The following is a 20,169-nucleotide window of genomic DNA, read 5'->3' as shown; positions in this document are numbered from 1 at the left end:
GTTTTTTTAATGTATTATAACACTTTTATTTATTTAACATAGTAACTCATTATGGTCCTAAAATATAAAAGTTACCACTTTTATAATGACTCAAAGGTTCGAGAGTTTATAATGACTCAAAGGCTCGAGAGTTTACAATGACTCAAAGGCTCGAGAGTTTCACTATATAAAATTGTGCGTTATATTTGTAGATAGATTTAAAAAATGCAGTCGCTAATGACTAAATTTTTGCATTTTTTTATAATTCTATATAATTTGAGTTAGCATATTTAAAATCATTCAAATTTAACGTGATATTATTTTTTTATTGAAGAGTCGTTCATTTGAGGGTTTTTTTTTTTTTTTGATAGGTTGCGTGTGTCGTCACCCAACTGAAAGTGAAACCCCAAAAAGCCGCCACGAACAGTCCTCCTATTCCTCCTCCTTTTCAATCCCTCCACTGCACATTCTTTCAAGCCCACACCTCTCCCATGGCGGCGCCGGCATGTTCTCTTCACTGCCAGTTGCGATCCTCCTTGCCTGACGTCCCGACCAGCTTACCGCCCGCGTCCGTTTCAGTTCCTAAACTAAAGTCCGCCGAGAGCCCAAAGATCGTTCTACAGCCTCGCTTATGCACTCTCAGATCCTTCGGATCGGATCCGATTGTTCCTATCAAAGCTAAGAGAGTAGGCGACGACGACGCCGACGTTTCTCCGTTCTTCGCGACTCTGTCCGAGTACATAAAGACCTCGAAGGATAGCCATGAATTCGAAATCATCTCCGGTCGCCTCGCCATGGTGAGTTCTAGGTTTCATATTGAAATGAAAATTCGCTTTCGTATACATCAAAATCAGGTTTAGAAATCGACAATTAGGAACTGAAATAACCTCTCACTGATTCCCGCTGTGAATAGTTTTTAATCAAATTAAATATCACGAACTTCATCAATCACCTTCGGAAACATCACAAATTACGATACCTAAAATTATCGCCGCAAGGAAATCTCAGAATCAAATTAATTTGCAGATTGTGTTTGCGGCGACCGTAACAATGGAGGTGTTGACGGGAAATTCAGTGTTCAGAAAGATGGATTTGGAAGGTATTGAGGAAGCAGCAGGAATCTGTTTGGGCGCTGTCATTATGGCGGCCATTTTCGCTTTCTCCTCCAACGCCCGAAACAGAGTAGGTCGAATCTTCAGCATCGGCTGCAACACCTTCATCGATTCGCTTATTGACCAGATCGTGGACGGCCTTTTCTACGAAATCAATCCCGGCGACTGGTCCGATGACATTTGAAATCTCCGCCCAAATCAGAGGTATGAAGCATGTATATATAAATTCAATGTATAACTTGTTTGAACAATTTGTATGATTGAAGCGTGACTTGATTACATAAAAATTGATAAATATAACACACATAATATACTATATTATACTTTATGAATCTTTATTATACTAGTCGAACAAATTCACTTGTGTCTAGTTTGGATGATGAAAGTCCCACATTGCTAATTTAGAAAATTATTTTGTCTGAGTTTATAAACAAAGAGTACCTCCATTGGTAGGAGGCATTTTTTGGAAAGCCCAAAGCATTGGTACGAGGCTTTTTGGGAAGCCCAAAACAAAACTACGAGAGCTTATGGTTAAAGTAGACAATATCATATCATTGTAAAGATTTGTGATTCCTACCATGGTATCAGAACCATGCCCTATACCTAGTCGTGTCAATAGATTGGTAAATTCTCAAATATCGAACAAATGACTCCAAAAAGAGAAAGGAGTCAAGTCTCCTCGAAGATACGAATGCTGTAAAAAATGACTCCAGAGGAGTCGAGCCTCGATTAAGGCTCCAAAAAGAAAAGGAGTCAAGCCTTCTCGAAGGTACGAAGACCGTAAAAAACAACTAAGACTCCAGTTTGTTCCCATGGTTTTATAAATAAAGAATATTATCTTCATTAGTACGAGGTCTTTTTTGTAAGCCCAAAGCTAAACATAGTTTAAAGCAAACATGTTATTTATAGAAGTGATTTTTTAATTCAATCAAAAATAAGTTCAAACATTCTTGGATATTTTAAAAATAATTTTGTAGTTGACTAAAAATATGATCCGCCCCGTAAAATATCTTGATGTTCATTATTTTAGTGGGAAATAAGGGTGTGGAGAGAGAGAAAAAAAAATCCTCGTCCCTGTCCCCACTCTGTTTGCTAATTTGTATATTTTTATTTATATGTCTAATGTTGTAATTATTTCTTTTATTATTATGATTATTATATATCGACTTAGATGATTTGATATGCTTTAATTACATAATTGTATATTTGTATATATAATTAGATAATTTGATTTATAATATTATTTTATTTCTATTAGGAGATTCCATAAAGTTTATATTTAACCCGGGATTTTTCTTCATAAATTAGCTGCATAGATAAAGATGTTTGGATAATCTTTAACTATTAAATTTTAAGAAATTCAAAATAAATTATTTTATTTAATTGATTAACAGAAAATAATTTCTCTCTTGCTCATAAAATTGAAATTAATTTTTAAAATAAGAGGGGTTGGTGGATGAAAGTCAACTAATTTAAGGAACGTTCATGAGGTTTTTTGGGAAGTCCAATAAAAAAAAACACTATCTCTATTAGGTTGGAATGAGGCTTCTTGGGAAGCCCAAAGCAAAGCCATGAGAGTTCAAAGGGGACAATATCATACCATTGTTGAGAGTTGTGTTACTCAAAGGGGACAATATCATACCATTGTGGAGGGTCGTGTTACTCTAACAAGAGGTTGTACAAATAATTTTATGTTCCTATGATTTATTTTCTCTATTTTTCCTATTTATTTAGGTTTTTTTTTTTTTTTTTATAAAGAAATTAATATTTTTATTTTGTTAATTTTAAGTTGATTTTAAATGAAATGGAGAGAACTTAGTTATGACTTTTTAATCTATATAAATATTAATATTAGTTTATGATTTTAATTGATTGAAACAACATAAAATTATTTTTTACCTTAGGAAAATGAGAAATTCTAATCAATGTTGCAATGAAATTTAAGATAAAATATTTTCAATTCCTATACCTACGTTCATCATATATTACTTCAATAACGCTTAAAATAAGAAAAATCTAAGATGGTGGTCAAACTCCATAAAAAATTAAAATGCATAAATTTCATTTTATTTAAAATGCACACATACAAAATTAAAATGAAATATAAATTAAAACTTGAAAAGTTGCCTTTTTATTTCAAATGCAATGGACTATATAATAAATATCATACATTATCCCAGAAATTAAGAAAAAAAGAAGATTTTATTTGTCTCAAAATTTTGATAGATACACTTCTAACACTGACGACGTTCCATTCCAAGTGGTTATTCATACCTGATGATCCCATGTTATACAATTGGCAAGAGTAGAAGCAATGCCATTCCGTGCTTCTTTAAGAAGAGAGGAGGCTTTAAACACCGGATGATGATCTGCAGTAGTCTTAACTTGTACAATAGCCATCTTCATGCTCCACGAAGTGCTGGATTTGTACAAGCGCCTGCGAAGGAGGAAAAATACTTCAATTCAAAACAAATTGGATCGTTTGTTTAATCATCATGCATAACAGGAACAAAGATAAATGAGGAGGCAGAAGGAGAGGGACCTCTATAGCAATATCTTCAGGGGTCAGATTACATACATCTGACAAACCCAGTTTGGCTGCAAGACCTGCAATGTTAACAAAAACCTGTGCTTAAACAGAAGAAGAAGATATAGAAATAACAAACATTCATTGTAACTTGAGAATGAATGGAACAGAAAATCATGTTATTAGCTTTCTACTACTCTCTTTTTTTCTAGACAGACAGAGGAATATGAAGATGTTCTTATTTCATTCATACTTCCTAAACAAACTTTGACATTGGCGTTGGTATATGCATCACCCCTCTCCTCCAGAAGAACTGAGAGTCGTCTGAAAGCCTGAGTGAGAATCAGAAGATTAAAAGATGTATTAGGATCAAGCATCACAACTAAATAAGTAAAAACATTGACTGGATGATTGGACCTTTGTGTAGCCATTGCCCGACTCATTATGCAAGAGGGGGCGTGAGTCGGTACCTACTGCAGCAATTCTTTTTGCCAAGGCTTCCAATGGCACGTCTAGCCAGATGCTAATCCCGTTCTGCATATATTTCCTACAATCGAATAGGACGACTCTCACTAATCAACAACAGACGACCAACATAACAACTAGAAATCGTCACGTGTCCGAACTACTAACCAGTTAATAGGCCGAACAACAATACCTCCACCAGTGGAAATCACAAACCCGTGCATCGATGATAGTTTTCTCAATACCTCAGTCTAACAGGAAAATCACTGTCACTAATTTGGATCTGCCATAATAGCTCAGAGTTGCAAAACATTTTCTTAGCTGCTTGAAAGCATAGCAGCTAGACGAGAGGAAAAAGACATAGCAGAAGTTACTAGGGGATGGTAGCAAGAATGGCTGATAACCATCCTATTTGAGAAAACGGCATAGTTTTCAAAACTTTGTCAAAATATCATCCATCGATGATTGATAGTTCCACGACTAGTTCAGCAAATCAACAATCAAACTTTAAATAAATCAATTAATAGGGAGGGGTGTCAGTGGGGTGGGTTCAGGAGCTTAATTCAAAGACATTTTTCACCCAATACAAAAGCTCAGGTAAAATTTGTCCAGCCTAAATAACCTCGAATTAAGTAATGGACAAAACTCAACCGAGCCTAACCATGTTATATGGGTTGGTTGAGACCATTCAAATCATTGATCGTTAAACTTTGAAGAAAAAGTAATTAAGATCTTTAACTCTATTTCCATGCCTTAAATTATAAATAGTTGTTCATTATATTATTTTACCTTATTATACGAAAAACAATTTTCTTTCATTTGGTTCAATCCAAACTACTAAGTTTGATACTTATTAACTACCCCAGAGGTTCAACCTATGTGTAGTCAAACCAATCTACACAAGTTTTTAACTCAACCTAACTGAAAAATTCATCAGGCTTTTGGACATTCCTAAACCCCACTATTACTAAGAAATCCAGATTCCTTCCCATTCCTATAAAAAAGGAAGCAGGGAAATCACATGCAGACATTTTCCTCTTCTAGCATCGTAAGAATTTAAAATATGCTCATTTCAATGAAAATTATCTACAAAGCACTGTACTTCCCACATTACATTCAATTCATAAAAACCTCAAATACAGTAGAGAGTAATAACCACCTACTTCACAGATGGAAAGGATAGTCATATGGCATCCACCATCACTAACCTCCTTGTCTCTGAAAAAGTCCTCGCCATAAAGCTTAAAAATTTCAGCCACTGAAGTTCCACCAACTTCTTGCTCCACCAATGTATCACTGGAGCATCCAGATATGTAATGCATAATTAATATGAAAGAAAATCACTCACAAGAAACTTCCAATAACATATGTGGGATCAAGATGGAGGCAAATTATAAATGCCATAATTTTCTATCAGAAAGAATAGTAAAAATTCATATATTGGATGTTAATGCAAATCCAATTTATTGCATCAGGAGCTGCAACTCTTCACTAAATTCATTCGACTACAATAGTCCTCAATATCACTTTAGTACTGTTCTTCCAGCCCAGTTCAGCTTCATAGTAGACCTTGGATGCGGGAAAAATGATGTGACAGTGAGGAAATTGGGCAATAATTTTTCTTCCAATATAATCATTCTTTCCTTGTTTATTAAACTTCAAACCGGAGTACAAGTACTATGCTAGTTAGCAATTAAATAACAACCTGTCAGAAAATGCGTAACTCAATTCTTTTGCTAAAATCTTGCCTATGGTTGTCTTTCCACTGCCCATCATTCCTGCAAATGAGCACTTTGATAGATTTAGTATCCAAGCAGAAGAATTGCCAATTACAAAGTGTAAATAAGAAAAGACACTAACCGACTAGATATATGCATTTTCCATTTAGATGGGGCTGGACCTCTTGTGACTTATTCTGCAATATTTCCAAATTCTAGTTAGATAAACTTTAAGAGTTGCACATTTGAAGGTTCAAATTGCACCAATTATCGTCCAAAAGCTATTTAAGGAAGGGGAGAATAGTATATTCGATGAATCAGAAAGAAAAAGCACATATCCCACGTCACCCCAACTCTACTTGAGATTTAAGTAAATATAACAAACAAGAATTCTGCTTGACCTTTAAAAGTAGATCTTTGTCAAAAGGATGAAAATTTTCAGTTTCCAACGCCAAACCTACAAAAGGAATATTGGAAAGCAACAAGTCAAAATCAATTGGTTACCTTCCTTGCTTGCTGTAGACAAGCAAGAGGAAGACAATACGATACAGATTATTCATCATTCATGACAACAATGAAATAACAAAATAAAAGGCATGTCTTTCTAATGACAACAAAGTCACTAATGGAAAATATCTACAAGATGATGTAAAAAAATGTGGATCTATTCTGCGTAGTACTTCTCCTTCAAAGATTTGAAGGGTTCAGATGCTCGAAAGTCTGACAGAAGAACATCTAAATAAAAATATTACTCACTGAGAGACCGGTTATAATAACAGGGAGGATCAATTGCTGAGATGCATTTTTCAAGGATTTTATACGCCAAGTGTGAGACCATTTTATACATTATCCATTTAATCACCTAAAAAATCACTACAGCAATTTTCATTTCTTTGAAATGAGTATCATTTTCTTTTATTCTTGTTCCTTTTGTTTACTTAGAATAAAAGGTCGTTCTTAATTCATTGGCCAAAACAAAATGTTGAGGTTTTCAGAATCCAAAAGGTTCCGTTGAAATCAACAGAAACAACTCTACAAATCATTTGGCCGTAGACGTAGCATAAGACTGCTTTTATACTGTGTAGTTCATGCTTTTCATAATGTTTTATTATTAATAGAAATGCAAAATTAAATTAGGACAGAAAATGGACGCAGAGGAATTTACCAAAAACTCTTTTTAGAATCCAAATGACTGTAACTTCTCGTAAGGAAACAAAAAAACAAAATCCAAATATTAGATTTGAAGTTCTGACTACAAATCAAGCTCAGCCATGAAAAGCAATAGAAGCATATATTATAGATTCAGTTCCGATCACCAAGTCAATAATAGTAAATGAGAATATAACTCAGACAATATTTAAAGGAATTAACGAAAGAAAGAAACGAGGAAAAATGACAAAGAGAAACGCACATTTATAATCACGGTGGAAGTTCAATATCTTGTATTACCTGAAATATTCTCACGATAGCAGGAGGCCCCAACAGAGATCGTCCTGCATCGATTAGAAAGTCTCAAAGGTTGCTGAAAAGCTGAAACCACCGGTGGCAGCTTCTGCTGTTTAGAAATTGGGGGAAGAAACCGGACCGAACCACTCGGTTTCCTCGCAAACATTCCGGAATCAATCCGGATTGATAAATTCTGCAGATGTCCTACGTTGACCTCCATAGTCGCTGCCAAAATTCCCTCAGTTTCTCAGCTAACTGGATTAGATAACCCCACACGACCTAAAGTTTCAATTGAACATTAATCACTCAAGAGAATTAGATTTAAAAGAGTGAAAGTGAATAAAAAACTGAAAATAATTATCAGAAACAAAATATAAAAATTCAAATCAACGCCAAGTTGCATTACAGAAACATCAAATCGTAAGAAAGCTCGAAAAACAACCAGGAAAACGGTTCAAACTCTTTCAGAAGGAACGAAACTTACAGACAGAGTAGAGCTTCAACGATCAAACTCAAAAAATTTTGCAACTCCAAACCAGTAAAAAAGATCGGATGCCGTGAAATTATTTGGAAACAAATGAGAGCACAAACTCAGTGAAAGTCGCGTAGCACACACAAAAAGGCAAGCAAAACAGGATGAAGAATGTGAGAATCAAAGCCAAAAGAAGGGCAAGCGGTGACAAATTTCTATGCACATGTGGTTCTGGAAGAGAGGTTTCAAGATCACCGGTACGAGTATCGAATTTGGTGCGCGCTATAACTGTTGTCGCTCCGGCTCCGCCAGAAATTCAAACAAACCGCCATAAAGAAAAAAAAAAAGTAAGAAATAAGTGGGATGAATTATGCTCATATTTATACTAAAATAAATAATATGTACCCTAATCCACGAAATTAAATTCTATTCTATTGCCAATTGACACCAACTTTAGTTGATTAAATATCTGTCGCCACTTTTTCAAGTTTAATTTTAAATCTGTATTAAAAGAATATCTTATTGTTTGATTCAAATTCCAATAAAAAAAATTAAATTTATAAGGTTACCATATTATTATATAATTCAACTAGTTCAACTAAAAATTAAAAATAATTATATTTTTTTTAAAAAATAATTATATTTTTTTAAAAAAATAATTCTATTTAATATTTTCATTAGCTAGTAACGGTTTTAGCTATATTTAAGAAAATGTGAAGTTTAATCTAATAAAATGGTACATTAATCAATAATATATTTAAGTTTTTTCAAGAGAATATTTAACTTTTTTTAAAGAAAGGAATATGTTGTTTGTTTTTTTCTTTTTCTTTTTTTTTTTAAAATTTTTTTTACTGTACGGTAAATATTTTAGAATTGACAGGGGGTAATAATTGTCGATTGATTTTTTCTTCTTTTTTTTTTTAATTAAAATAATCGTTTTATTTTCTGAAAAGGGGATGGGACCGGAAATTAATGGGCGTGGTTGGTAGGTCGGGGCAGTTGGCTTCTCGGGAGTAGGTTTCTGTACTTCAAAATCTAGCTTCTAATGCTTGCCACGTGTCAAAATATAAATTTTAGAATTTTATTTAATATTTTGATTTCTTGGGTGCTTTTTAAAGGTTTATTTTAATCTTTATGATTTTTACTTTATTTTTACCTTTTTAAAAAGTGACCAATTTGACTTTAATTTGTAAAATTTAATGCTAAATTTTAGGCACCATGAAAACACTTTAATACGAAATCTATTTCTATGTTTATTTCAATTCTGTTTTAAATTTTTTAATACATAAATTCCCCACGTGAATATAATATAATTTCTTAAAATTTAGTGATTCATGTAAATTCGAGGTAGATGATTGAATCAAATAAACTTTCCTACCATTAGTAAAATATTTTCATATTAATCATTAATATTTTCATATTAATCATTAATAGGTTATTCGTAAATCTATCACATTGGAGATAGACATGCAAAATTTTATATTAGTTAATGTATTGCTATTAATAAATCAATGTTGTTTGTTATCATTTTTTTTTTATTGATATTATCACTAATTCACTATTTAAATTTATGGATAGAATTAATAACAAATAAGCATATGAATATTATCGATAGGCTTCAGTCGTAGAGAGGTCTACGCAAATAGACCTCAATTGTTATAGATTTATCACTAAAAAAAACTTACAACATATGATATATCTTTGTGTCCTATCTAACATTAATTTGGTTTATGTTTTTATATTTTTATCCTAATTGAGTCCTAGATACTATTAACAAAAGCACCGGTTCATTACCTCTCTATTATGTCCAAATAATATATGCCCTATGCAAAAAGATTAACACTTATTAAAGATATCGATGTCTAAGGGATTTAACCAAGCCAAAGAGCCTACGATTAAAATTTTGAAACAATAGACTAAATTGAAACACTAAAATAATAATTTGACCTAAATTCAACTATACTCAATAGACTAAAAGGTATAACATAACTAGATTGTTGGTATATTAGGTCAAGAGAAATGTTCATCTATGAAAGAGTTGGTAGCTTATAAAGTTTGAGCATAAAGTCTATTTGTTTGGCCCTTTTCTCAGTTATAGTTGGAAATAAAAGCTATTTTACCAACCCTTTTCCAATTACACCTACCACCACCAGGCCCCCACCACTTTTTTTTCCACTCGAGACCAACAAAGCAACTACCAAAAACAGCAATGTAAATTCTGTTTCTTTGTCATTTTATCTTTACTTTTTTAACATTTTACACCAGCTTTTTCATGAAGTAGTACCAACAAAGTTCATTTGAGAAGCAAAAACAAGCAAAGTAATTAGAAGAAACATTATCATTGTGACTAGAGAACTTTTATGTTGAGGACGGTTGGGAGTGGGCCACACATTGGCTAATTTAAGAAATGATCATGGGTTTATAAGTGAGGAAATACATCCTGAGCGTATGAGGCGTTTTAGGGAAGCCCAAAACAAAGTTATGGGAGCTTATGCTCAAAGTAGACAATATACCATTGCGGAGAGTCGTAATTCTTAACATAGTATCAGAACCATGCTCTAGACTTAGTCATGACAATAGAATCTCCAAATAAGTGAGGGAATAATCTCCATTAGTACGAGGCCTTTTGGGGGAGCCCAAAACAAAGTCACGAAAGCTTATTGATAAATAACTCTAAATTACTCTAAATTATAACCCACCCAAAATTTACAACAATCAAACTTTATTCTTCTTCAATGTAGCATGAATTGAAACATCTTTTGATAATTTTGACAACCTTTTCTTCACATCTTCATTGAAGTATATTGTATGATTGATGTCTCTTAGTTCATATCACTTATGCTCAAATTGAACAATATCATACCACTGTAGAGAGTCATGATTTCTAACATTTTATTTCCCCCTCTTTTAAGTATTCGAAACAAGTCATCTAGGCCCGATGCATTTTACATTTCCTCCTAGTTTTTTCAACAGATTGATTCAAGGCAGAATAAATGAAACAGAGGCAGCTACAGGCAAGAACAAAGGCATCAAACAAAATCCAAAAATATAATACAATTGTACAGTTTCTAAGCAGCAAGACAAGTAAAGGACGATACAGGTATCCGTACAGAAGTAATTAATACAATGACATTTCAACTTACAAGTGGGCCTGCTGTAAAGGTCTTCAAGACTATTTCAGGCTTTCACGCAGCAGTTGAAGTAGCTTAGAATGCTCTTTCTTGGCTGGCAAAACAACCAAAATTATTTGTACAAATCATCAAAAAATGAACACAATTTACCATACATAATAATAATAAAAAAAACAGGTCCCACTGTTAATTTGATAAGATCTCATATCTACATGAAATTGAAAAAGATGGTACACTAGTTCAAACAAGTTTGAGCCCACGTGTTGAGATTTTGGTAAGACCCCAAATCTCGAGCTAGAGGTCTGGCTCCCCAGTTTTGGGCCGGACGTTTAGTTTACAACTTTATACAACTTCAACTCCACTGAACTAGCCCAGGGTTTTTCAACTAAATACCGGGACACAGATTTCATAACTTCATGGCTTCATATTCATTGCAATAATATGAGAAACAACCCACTAACGAAGACCAAAAGAGGGGCTAAATTTTGAACCCATTATAACATCAACTGAGTTAGTCACTAGTTTGACTAAATATGAAAACAAATAAAGTTTAAATAAAGCATACTTCTAACCAGGTAAAAATATCTAAATGGCCAAACCAATTAAAATCTAAAACATGATTATGATTTTGACTGATATAATAAACTAAAAATAGAATCATAGAAATATTTCATGCTACGTCTGATTAGGCAAGCCAACCAGCATCTCATCTATCCAAATTTATAAGTTAGTTTGTACAAAGTAATTAATGTCGTATTCTGTGGACAACTGTTCTTTGTTTAATGCGAAGAAAAAAAAAACATAGATAATGAAAGATACACATCAGTGAAACATACAAAGAGTGGTCCAGAAATTATCACTATAAAACAACGCATACACTAATTACTCAACTACCCTTTATTTAGCTTTAATTGAAACTGGAAGAAAATAAGAATAAAAATCACTAGACATTGACATAAATTAGAATATGTCCTTGGTAAGGAAAATCTCTTCCCCATGTAAGAAAGAAAAGAAAACCTGTTTGGAAATTCCTCAATATGAAATAGGATTTACTATCCCAGCTTCAATCTATGAGAGATATGGCAACAAACACCAGATGAATGCACACCACTTATTCATACTAATGGGCTAGGTGCATAGAGGACCCCGCTCCCAACTTGTTTCCACAAACCTATCTTGAAGTCAATATCACTAATCACACTTCCCACATAACATCTAAACGATCAACAAGAATCACGGCCCGTGACTGGTTCTTTAAGTGTGCTGAATAACCTAAAATTCCGCCTTCAACTGAGCTGACTACTAATATTATGGCATTCTGCTTCTTAAACAATTTATTTTAATCTTTATCCAATCATCAATCGGTTGTATTGTTCTTGTTTAAATTTTATACCCTGAGACGAGGCATAGGATGTATCATTACAGACGTTGTTAACATTAGCAAACAGTAAATGAGAATTCTCTTCCCAAAAGCTGAAGCAGGCATGAAGCATGTTTCACTTCGCCAAAATAATAGCTAACCTTCTAAATAATCCAAACAATAAAACAATATAAAAAGTAGCAAGTATGTTAAGTCACTCGGATCTTTTCTTGAAATATATACATGTAACTACAAGTGTCTAGAACGATTACCTCATCTACAACATTTAGGGTAGGAGATCTGATATCCAAGGAATTTAAACTTTCATTTAGCTTATTCATCATAAAATTAGATGACACTTTAGGAAAGTGTCTTTTGACCTTGAAACTTTTGGGCTTATATTGATATTGATTTTTCCACAATCAATATAGCTGTACCCACGAGTTAATGGATAATAGCAGGCAGCATGGACCCACAGGCACATACAACACATGTAACCCAACCCAACCCAACTGATTCTTTAGTTGACCAAACGGTATGTGTATAAGAGCATGCAAGTCATTATCAGACAATCAAAAAATTACCAATATCAAATTTTAGGTCGTAGGAGCAATAATCTTACTGGTGAAGGATGGTGACTCTGACGATAGGAGTGATGGTTTTCAGTGGGGAAAGAGTCTGTTGTGGTTGGGGGAGCGGCTGGGGCAATGAGCTCCTCTTCATTTCCAAGACTCGCCCGGGACACGTCTCTCTTGTTTTGTTTCCTATTTTCCCTAATTTTTGAGAAATCAAGAGAGTAGTCTGGCATCTGTCCCTTCTGGTCCCAATCTCCAAACTGTGGAACTGAAAGCCAGGGAGAAGTTTTCTGCAGAACACAAAAGTAACGTATCTCGTTGAAGCCAAAAATGTCAGTTGCATTTCAGATTCTTTTTTTTTTTTTTTTTTTTTTTTTTAAAAAGACAATACCAATTAAAAACTCTACAGCTATTCTATTTTATAGAAGTAACAGATTTATTCTCACCAAAAGCACACACCACATCAGATATTTGCAAAGTAACCTCTCATTGTCCAATTCATTCTCGACTCTCATTAGCATTCGCGAAATAACATGAGCTGAATATGAAAATTGACCATTTTAGGATTTTCTTTTATCCGTTGCCAATTTATTATCTTATTAGAGCCAACAAATTCCCTCTCCCAACTTTTTTATGAATTAAATTAAAGTTCGTTATCTGTGGAGTATAATAATTGGATAAGTTTTTCAAACTTCAAAGTCAGGACAGCAACTTTTCTAAAATTTAATTTTTCAGTCTTCGAAACATGCTAAAATATAAATAAACAAACAAAAAGTCAATAGTTGAAATAGAAGAGCAGCATATGAAAATTCATCGGCTAAAGCGTTGAAGTTCGGCAACCATAGGAATATAATTGCCGAGAGGATGGAAGTAAAAGTTGATAGGTTTGACTGTTTCCCAGCTTAGAACAAGCAACTTGATTGCCTCCGCGAATTAATCATAAACGGTTAAGAAGCAAAAGCATATGGCCAAATTCTCTCGTAACAAAATACAAACGTTAAATCCAACCAAGGTAGCGAACTAATCAAATTAATTTTCTGAAAAAAGGCTGAAATTGAAGAAAAAAGGAAAATCAAATTTAAAATTTCAAACAAGAAAACAAAAATACATATATGTGCACGTTCGAGAAGAAATGTCAGCGATGATTACGCTGGATAGAAACAAATAACAGAGCAACATTTCAACTCAATTCACAGTTTGACCAAACAAAAAGAATACTACTAATTACGAGATTCTGATGCTTATACGCTTGTTTTCCTCAGGCGAGGTTGAAAACCAAAGTAACAACAATCTAACCTCTTCAAGAATCACGCTGAACTAATCAACTCAGATCAAGAAATTTATGCATTTCCTCTCTTATGCAAGCTAATAACGCAACGATCAAAACGAAACCCTAAGATTTTCTTAGCAGAAACAAACATGAACAAAAATAGAGCAAGAAGCATGAAAAAGAGAAATCACACAAGCAGCAAAGCAAAACAGAAAGAAAAACGACCTCCTTCCGATCATCCATGGTAACAACTGCAAGTCCTCACTTCACAGAACAACAAAGAACACCAGACGAGAAGAAGCTTCAAGCAGCAAGAGTTCGAGTTCGAGTTCTTCGTTACTCTACGGAGAGGATTGAGAATGAAAACGAAAAGCAAAAGCGAAGGAAGAGCACCCGGAAATGACACTAGAGTTGATATATTCTTCTTCTTCCGATAAAAAAATAATAATAATAAACTAAAATTGGAAATGAAGGCTCTGTTGAGTCTTTATAGGCCTCAGAATAGACGATAATGGAGCTTTGCGTGTTGCAATATTACGATTATGCCACTACGGCACTGGTCTTGGCTGTTTCGGTGCGGCCTTCGCTGGTTCTCAGGTTTTTACAGTTGTACATTAAGCCTTTCACGGAATTTAAAATATATATTATATCGCGACGCTTACGTGGATTGCATTCATTGGGCAAGCCAAACGACGACGTTTTATTTATTTTCAAATAAAATTTTGGAATTTTTATTTGATTAAATAAAATAATATATCCAATTTTATTAAAAAAATTAGATGGATTTTGTCTTGCCACTTCATTAACATATTTAAACTTTTAATAATATGAAATTATTGTCAAATTGTTCATTATTATTTAAATTTCCCATACACATTTTAAAGTTTTTTTTACCAAAATTATGACATTTATTTTAGAAGTGGCAAAATAGACAATTGACTTTTATTTTTCATAAAGTGATGTAATCCAAAATTTAATTCTTATGGAAATTACAATAATAGACACTGTGACTTTTATTTTTTACAAAGTGATATTAAATCCTTGTCGTTCATTAAATTATTATTATGGAATAAATAAATAATATGTTTATAAATTGTATTAATTTATATATGATTCATTAAACTAAAATTAATAGTTTATTGCTGAAATAAATTATCACATTTCAATTTCTAGAAAATACAGGGAAAAAAAAAACTTTTGATTTTTATGCGAATTTTTAAATGAAAATCTTTTTATTTTCACTCTTAGTTTAAAGGTTTTTCTTTATATTCCTTTAATTTAAAATAATTATTTATTATGATAAACAATATTTTAATAAACCTTTTAAATGTCTATATATGTGATTTCAGGTATTTTTAACTGTTTCGTACATATTTAAATAATAAATATTGTACTAAACAATATTTGAATAAAAATTTATCAAGCATATTAAAAATAAAATAAAATTTATAGCTTAAGTTTAAGATTAAAATAAATAATTGAAGAAAAAAACAAAAGTCTAATAATTTTTATTTGTATGGATGTGTGAATTATACACGTAGGAAAATGACTAATTTAATAGAAAAGCGAAAAATCTAGATTATTGGATAGCAGAAATCAACGAATAAAGTAACACGTGGCTGAGCCTCATTGGATGTAACGGACCGTGGAAAGCTTCCCAGCCCAACGGGCACCACAAAAACTCATATTTGACTAATTGGGCTTTATCTCTCGCGGGGGCCACACAAATGGAATCTCCATGTATGGGTGTCATCCTATAACCGTTCAAATTTATTGCTAGTAGATATTATTTATTTTGGCTCATTACATATTGTAGACAATATTTGCTAGTGGTGAGTTTAGACTGTTATACTAAAAAATCGCGTTTTTAAACTATGAGATTGACGACAATACTTAACGGACTAGAGCAGACAATATCTGCTACCAGTGGACTTGAACAGTTACAAATGATATAAGAGTTAGGTACCAGATGGTGTGCCAGCAAAAACTCTCACATCGGTTGGAGAGGGAAATGAAATATTCCTTCTGAGGATGTGAAAATCTCTTCCTAACTAACACATTTTAAAACCGTGAGCCTGACAACGATATCTAACAACAATATCTGCTAAGCGGCCAAGACGGACAATCAATTATTGTCCACACTTTATTAGAGTTGCACAAAAAAAAAAAAAAAATGAAAATCCCACTTAAACCGATCAAAAGCCTCGCTAGTTCAAGTTAACACTAGTTTGGTTTGGATTGGCTATTCGAGTTTGTTTAAAAGAAAACTAGTTATACAACCTAAAATACTTCAACGCACGCGACATTGCTCCATTAGGCTTTCGCCCACTGCGGAAAATTCCCCACGGCTGCCTCTCGCTGGAGTCTGGGCCATGTCTTAGTCCCAGTGTGACTAATCATCCTCTCGAACCAGCTACTAATCATCGCCTTAGTAAGCTATTGCCTCACCAACTAGCTAATCAAACGCGACAAGTTGAGGAGTAATGTGATTGTTGATATCTGGGTGTGTACCCACTGACCATATGGGTTTACCCACCGAAGTTCACCGAGAAGCCAAGTGACGTACCAACACGACTAATTGAGTGCCACATGATCATGCAACTAACATATCTATTCCCAAAAGAACGTACCATAGGATCCGACATCGAAATTGAACATCTCGAAAGTTTATAAAATTTATTATATCCATTAAACCAAAACACTCCCATCTTTAATTTTTTATACTAACTTATTTTGAGTACACAAACATAATTATCTGCATCCAAATCCAAACAACCTCCTTAGAAAACAATCGTTCGTTTTTCGTTCGTTGGTTCGTTCGTTCATGCCCATCTCTTACAAACCCTAACCCTAAACCCACAGTTCATATGAAGAATCACAGAAGGAGCTGGAGCGACAACCTTATCATCATCGACAGCTTGAATGTCAAAGTTATGGATAATGGCAGCCGACACGATCTTCAGCTGAGAAAACGCCACGCTTTTGCCCAAGCAAGTCCTCGGCCCAGCATTAAAGCTGAAGAATTTATACGACGGCTCTCTTTTAATCGCCCCTTTCTCCGTAATCCATCGCTCCGGTTTGAATTCCTCGCAGTCCTCTCCCCACACAGACCTCATTCTCCCCAATGCGTATAGCGAGAAGAGGATCATCGTGTGCGGCTTCACGTGGTGGCCGCTCGGCAGGGTGTCGGCTTCCGCCGCAGATTTGTGCTCGAAGGCTATTGGAGGGTAGAGGCGAAGCGTCTCGCATATGGCGCCGTGCAAGTACACTAGGTTGCTGAGCTCCTCAATGGCGAATGTTCTTTGTTGTAGGATTGTTATGCTATTGAGTTCTTCACGGATCTTTGCTAATATGATGGGGTTTTTTGTGAGGGTGTAGAAGAGCCACGAGAGGGTTACGCTGAACGCGTCTCGGCCTGCGATCATGAAGTTTAAGACCGTGTCTCTTAAGAACTTGTCGTTGATATCGAGTTCGTCGTGTTCGTTGATCATATACCTGTCATCCATGCATATAAAAGATTAAATTTTTTTTTTTAATTTTACGTATGATTTTCTTGAATCTTGGTGTGGTTTAATATGATATTAGGTAGATATCTTTAATAAACCTATCGGACCACCCGTGAAAATTCTCGAGATAGAGGAGTAAAGAGAGATTTTTATTGCTGTCTCTTTCAAATTGATGTCTCTTTCAAATTGATCGAATTTTCGAAATATTATTGAATTTATTAAAAGATTTGACATTTTTAAAAAAATATATTGGTTAAAAAAATATAAAAAGATGGAGAAGAATTCTTATAATTTTTCCAGAAAATCTTGGTAAAAATAAATTGAAATTTTCACTAGATGAGAATGGAATAGAAGTAAGTAGTTCAAATTCACCAATAGCAGATATTATATGGATTTTTCCTTTGAGGTTTCCTCTCAAGATTTTTAAAATGCATCATCGCTAGCACACCGTCCAGTGTTTACCCTCTTCGGGGCTCAGCGTTCTCGTTGGCACACCGTCCAGTGTCTACCCCCTTCGAGGCTCAGTGCCCTCGCTGACATATCATCCAGTGTTTACCCCTTTAGATTTCAGTATCCTCATTGACACGCGTCCGGTGTCTAGCTCTATACCATTTGCAAGAAGAAAATATCAACACCACAAGGATAATATCGGTTAGCGGTGGGCTTGGGCCGTTACAAATAGAACGAGTGTCAGCAAGGACACTGGGTCCTGAAGGGGGTGAACTGTGAGATCCTACATCGGTTGGAGAGAAAAAAATGAAGAATTGGTGTAGAAACTTCTCCCTAGAAGACGCGTTTTAAAAACTTTGAGAGGAAGTCAAGAGAGGGAGACGAAAAAAGTTTCTTATCACTTCCTTGTCCATTCAGTTAACTATTGTAAGATCTCAAATCGATTGGAAAAGATAAAAGAAAAAGAAAAAACACATTTTAAAACTTTGAAAATGACAATGTCGGTTAGTGGTGAGATTAGAGTGTTATATAAAAGTTTAAAATTAAGGATACCATGTGATCAAATCAGCACCACCATCATGTAGTTCTTCCTTCATCTCTCGAGCTCGATTCAAGCGCTCTGTTTTGACAGCCAACAAATTAGCAATAACATGATCAATCGTCTCAGCAGCCTTCCTCATCCTCTTAGCCTCACCAACATCAAGCTTCTTAATCAACTCCCAATACATTTTGGGGTACAAATGCCTTAGAAACAGCACTTCTTGAACATCATCCATAGCCTTAGAGAACGGAATTTCAGGGAACTCAAGGCACAAACTATTAAGATCAAACCCAGTAACCATCATACAAGTAGAATCAAACGCCAATCTCAAGAACAGATCTTTCAAATCAACCACTTCCCCATTTTTGCAATAAAACTCCAGCACCGGAATCAACCCTTTCTCCACCTTTTCCCGAGCAGCTCCAGCCATGAACTTAAGAAATTTCTCATGAACTATCAAAGACTGCGCCACTCTGCGTTGGTTCTTCCATGAATCGGCGTCGGAGTTGAAAATTCCATCGCCTAGAACCTCGAAAATGTACTTGAATTCGGACCCTTTTGGGTATTTTTCGAAGTGGGTGCTCATAATGTGGTGGATATTTGCGGGGTCGACGGTCATTAAGAACCCTGTTTTGGTGAACCAAATGCCTTTGAAGTGGAAAGTGCAGCCGGTGACCTGTAGGATTTCGGTTATACGGTCGTGGATTCGGTGGATATTGGCGATGACGGTGGGGATCATTCCGACAATGGGCCAATTCCAAGGAATCCCATGTGGGTTTCGTTTGTGAAACAGAGAAATGAGGATGAAAATTAGGGGAAATGAGGCGAGGAAAATGGGTAGAAGGTCGAGAGATGCCGCCATGGGAGAGGTGTGGGTGGAGCTAATTTGTTGTGTATTTGGCTTCTTCTTAACTCGATCTGTGTTGTAATTTATAATAATGGAGTGGATGAGATATATCTATTAAATTCAGTCTATATCGAGAAAAAAAGATAATAGATTCGTTTGGAATTTTAAAATTGTGTTTATTGGCTCACACCACTGGCTTGGTTAAGAGAATCCACTAGAGTCATATCGAAAGTGAGTCTTCTTAGGGCAATTGCCACGGCTTATGGATTTGAACCTCAGTGGTGATCTATTCATGACCACGATGAAACTTTGGTGAAACTAAGTGGGGTCTGAACTGATTGATGTTGAAGGACCCGTACATGAATTATGGTTAGGGATGAAATGCCACTTGAACAAAGAGCTACTTTGGGTTCTATTTCTTTCCAAAATTTAGTATAGTAGCGTGATGATGACTAACTATGATACTATTTGTCAGCCTCACAATTTAAAAAAGCGTCTACTAAAGAGAGGTTTTCACATCTTAAGAAATGTTTTGTTCTCCTCCCCCATGATATCTCATACATATTTTATGTCATCGGCTTGTTAAACTCAATTCATGACCGTTTAGAAACTAATTTTATAAATCAAATTTAAACTTAAACTAAATTCAAATATCGGGTAAGGATATAACTAAAAGAGAAATAAATAGAATTAAAATTCTAACGATAAAAAGGTACGGAGAAGTGGTGTTACCGACCATGACGGTGACCGTTTTTTTTTTTTTTTTTTTT

The 20,169-nt window shown here is 34.5% G+C and overlaps 4 protein-coding genes across 6 annotated transcripts; 1 reads left to right on the top strand and 3 right to left on the bottom strand.

Moving 5' to 3' along the window:
* The first annotated feature begins 389 nt into the window (after window positions 1-389).
* Window positions 390-1,419, top strand: LOC111463381 (stress enhanced protein 2, chloroplastic-like). Its single transcript, XM_023107303.1, has 2 exons — window positions 390-776; window positions 1,006-1,419. Exons 1-2 carry the CDS (start codon window positions 471-473, stop codon window positions 1,273-1,275), a joined length of 576 nt encoding a protein of 191 aa, XP_022963071.1. The 5' UTR covers window positions 390-470; the 3' UTR covers window positions 1,276-1,419.
* Window positions 1,420-3,274: 1,855 nt separating this feature from the next.
* On the bottom strand, window positions 3,275-8,076 carry LOC111463570 (shikimate kinase 1, chloroplastic-like). 3 transcript variants are annotated; one of them, XM_023107564.1, is made up of 11 exons: window positions 7,690-8,076; window positions 7,251-7,526; window positions 6,203-6,258; window positions 5,944-5,998; window positions 5,789-5,861; window positions 5,292-5,379; window positions 4,252-4,334; window positions 4,036-4,165; window positions 3,872-3,950; window positions 3,634-3,698; window positions 3,275-3,528 (listed from the first exon to the last, which is right to left on the bottom strand). In XM_023107564.1, the coding sequence occupies exons 2-11, from the start codon at window positions 7,465-7,467 to the stop codon at window positions 3,472-3,474; spliced, it is 903 nt and encodes a 300-aa protein (XP_022963332.1). In that variant the 5' UTR covers window positions 7,468-7,526; window positions 7,690-8,076; the 3' UTR covers window positions 3,275-3,471. The 3 variants fall into 3 exon arrangements, with proteins under 3 accessions (XP_022963332.1, XP_022963330.1, XP_022963333.1); XM_023107562.1 differs by having other exon boundaries at window positions 7,732-8,076; XM_023107565.1 differs by having other exon boundaries at window positions 7,975-8,075.
* A 2,573-nt stretch (window positions 8,077-10,649) lies between these two features.
* LOC111463055 lies at window positions 10,650-14,538 on the bottom strand. Its single transcript, XM_023106870.1, has 3 exons — window positions 14,281-14,538; window positions 12,833-13,075; window positions 10,650-10,944 (listed from the first exon to the last, which is right to left on the bottom strand). Exons 1-3 carry the CDS (start codon window positions 14,296-14,298, stop codon window positions 10,897-10,899), a joined length of 309 nt encoding a protein of 102 aa, XP_022962638.1. The 5' UTR covers window positions 14,299-14,538; the 3' UTR covers window positions 10,650-10,896.
* A 2,224-nt stretch (window positions 14,539-16,762) lies between these two features.
* Window positions 16,763-19,438, bottom strand: LOC111463446 (alkane hydroxylase MAH1-like). The gene is made up of 2 exons (XM_023107383.1): window positions 18,564-19,438; window positions 16,763-17,550 (listed from the first exon to the last, which is right to left on the bottom strand). The coding sequence occupies exons 1-2, from the start codon at window positions 19,412-19,414 to the stop codon at window positions 16,878-16,880; spliced, it is 1,524 nt and encodes a 507-aa protein (XP_022963151.1). The 5' UTR covers window positions 19,415-19,438; the 3' UTR covers window positions 16,763-16,877.
* Window positions 19,439-20,169: the final 731 nt, after the last annotated feature.

The sequence above is a fragment of the Cucurbita moschata genome, unplaced genomic scaffold (assembly GCF_002738365.1).
Source record: "Cucurbita moschata cultivar Rifu unplaced genomic scaffold, Cmos_1.0 Cmo_Scf00028, whole genome shotgun sequence".
NCBI classification, from domain to species: Eukaryota; Viridiplantae; Streptophyta; class Magnoliopsida; order Cucurbitales; family Cucurbitaceae; genus Cucurbita; species Cucurbita moschata.
The sequence above is the reverse complement of the archived record's forward strand: the minus strand, read 5'-3'. Positions and strand labels throughout refer to the sequence as shown.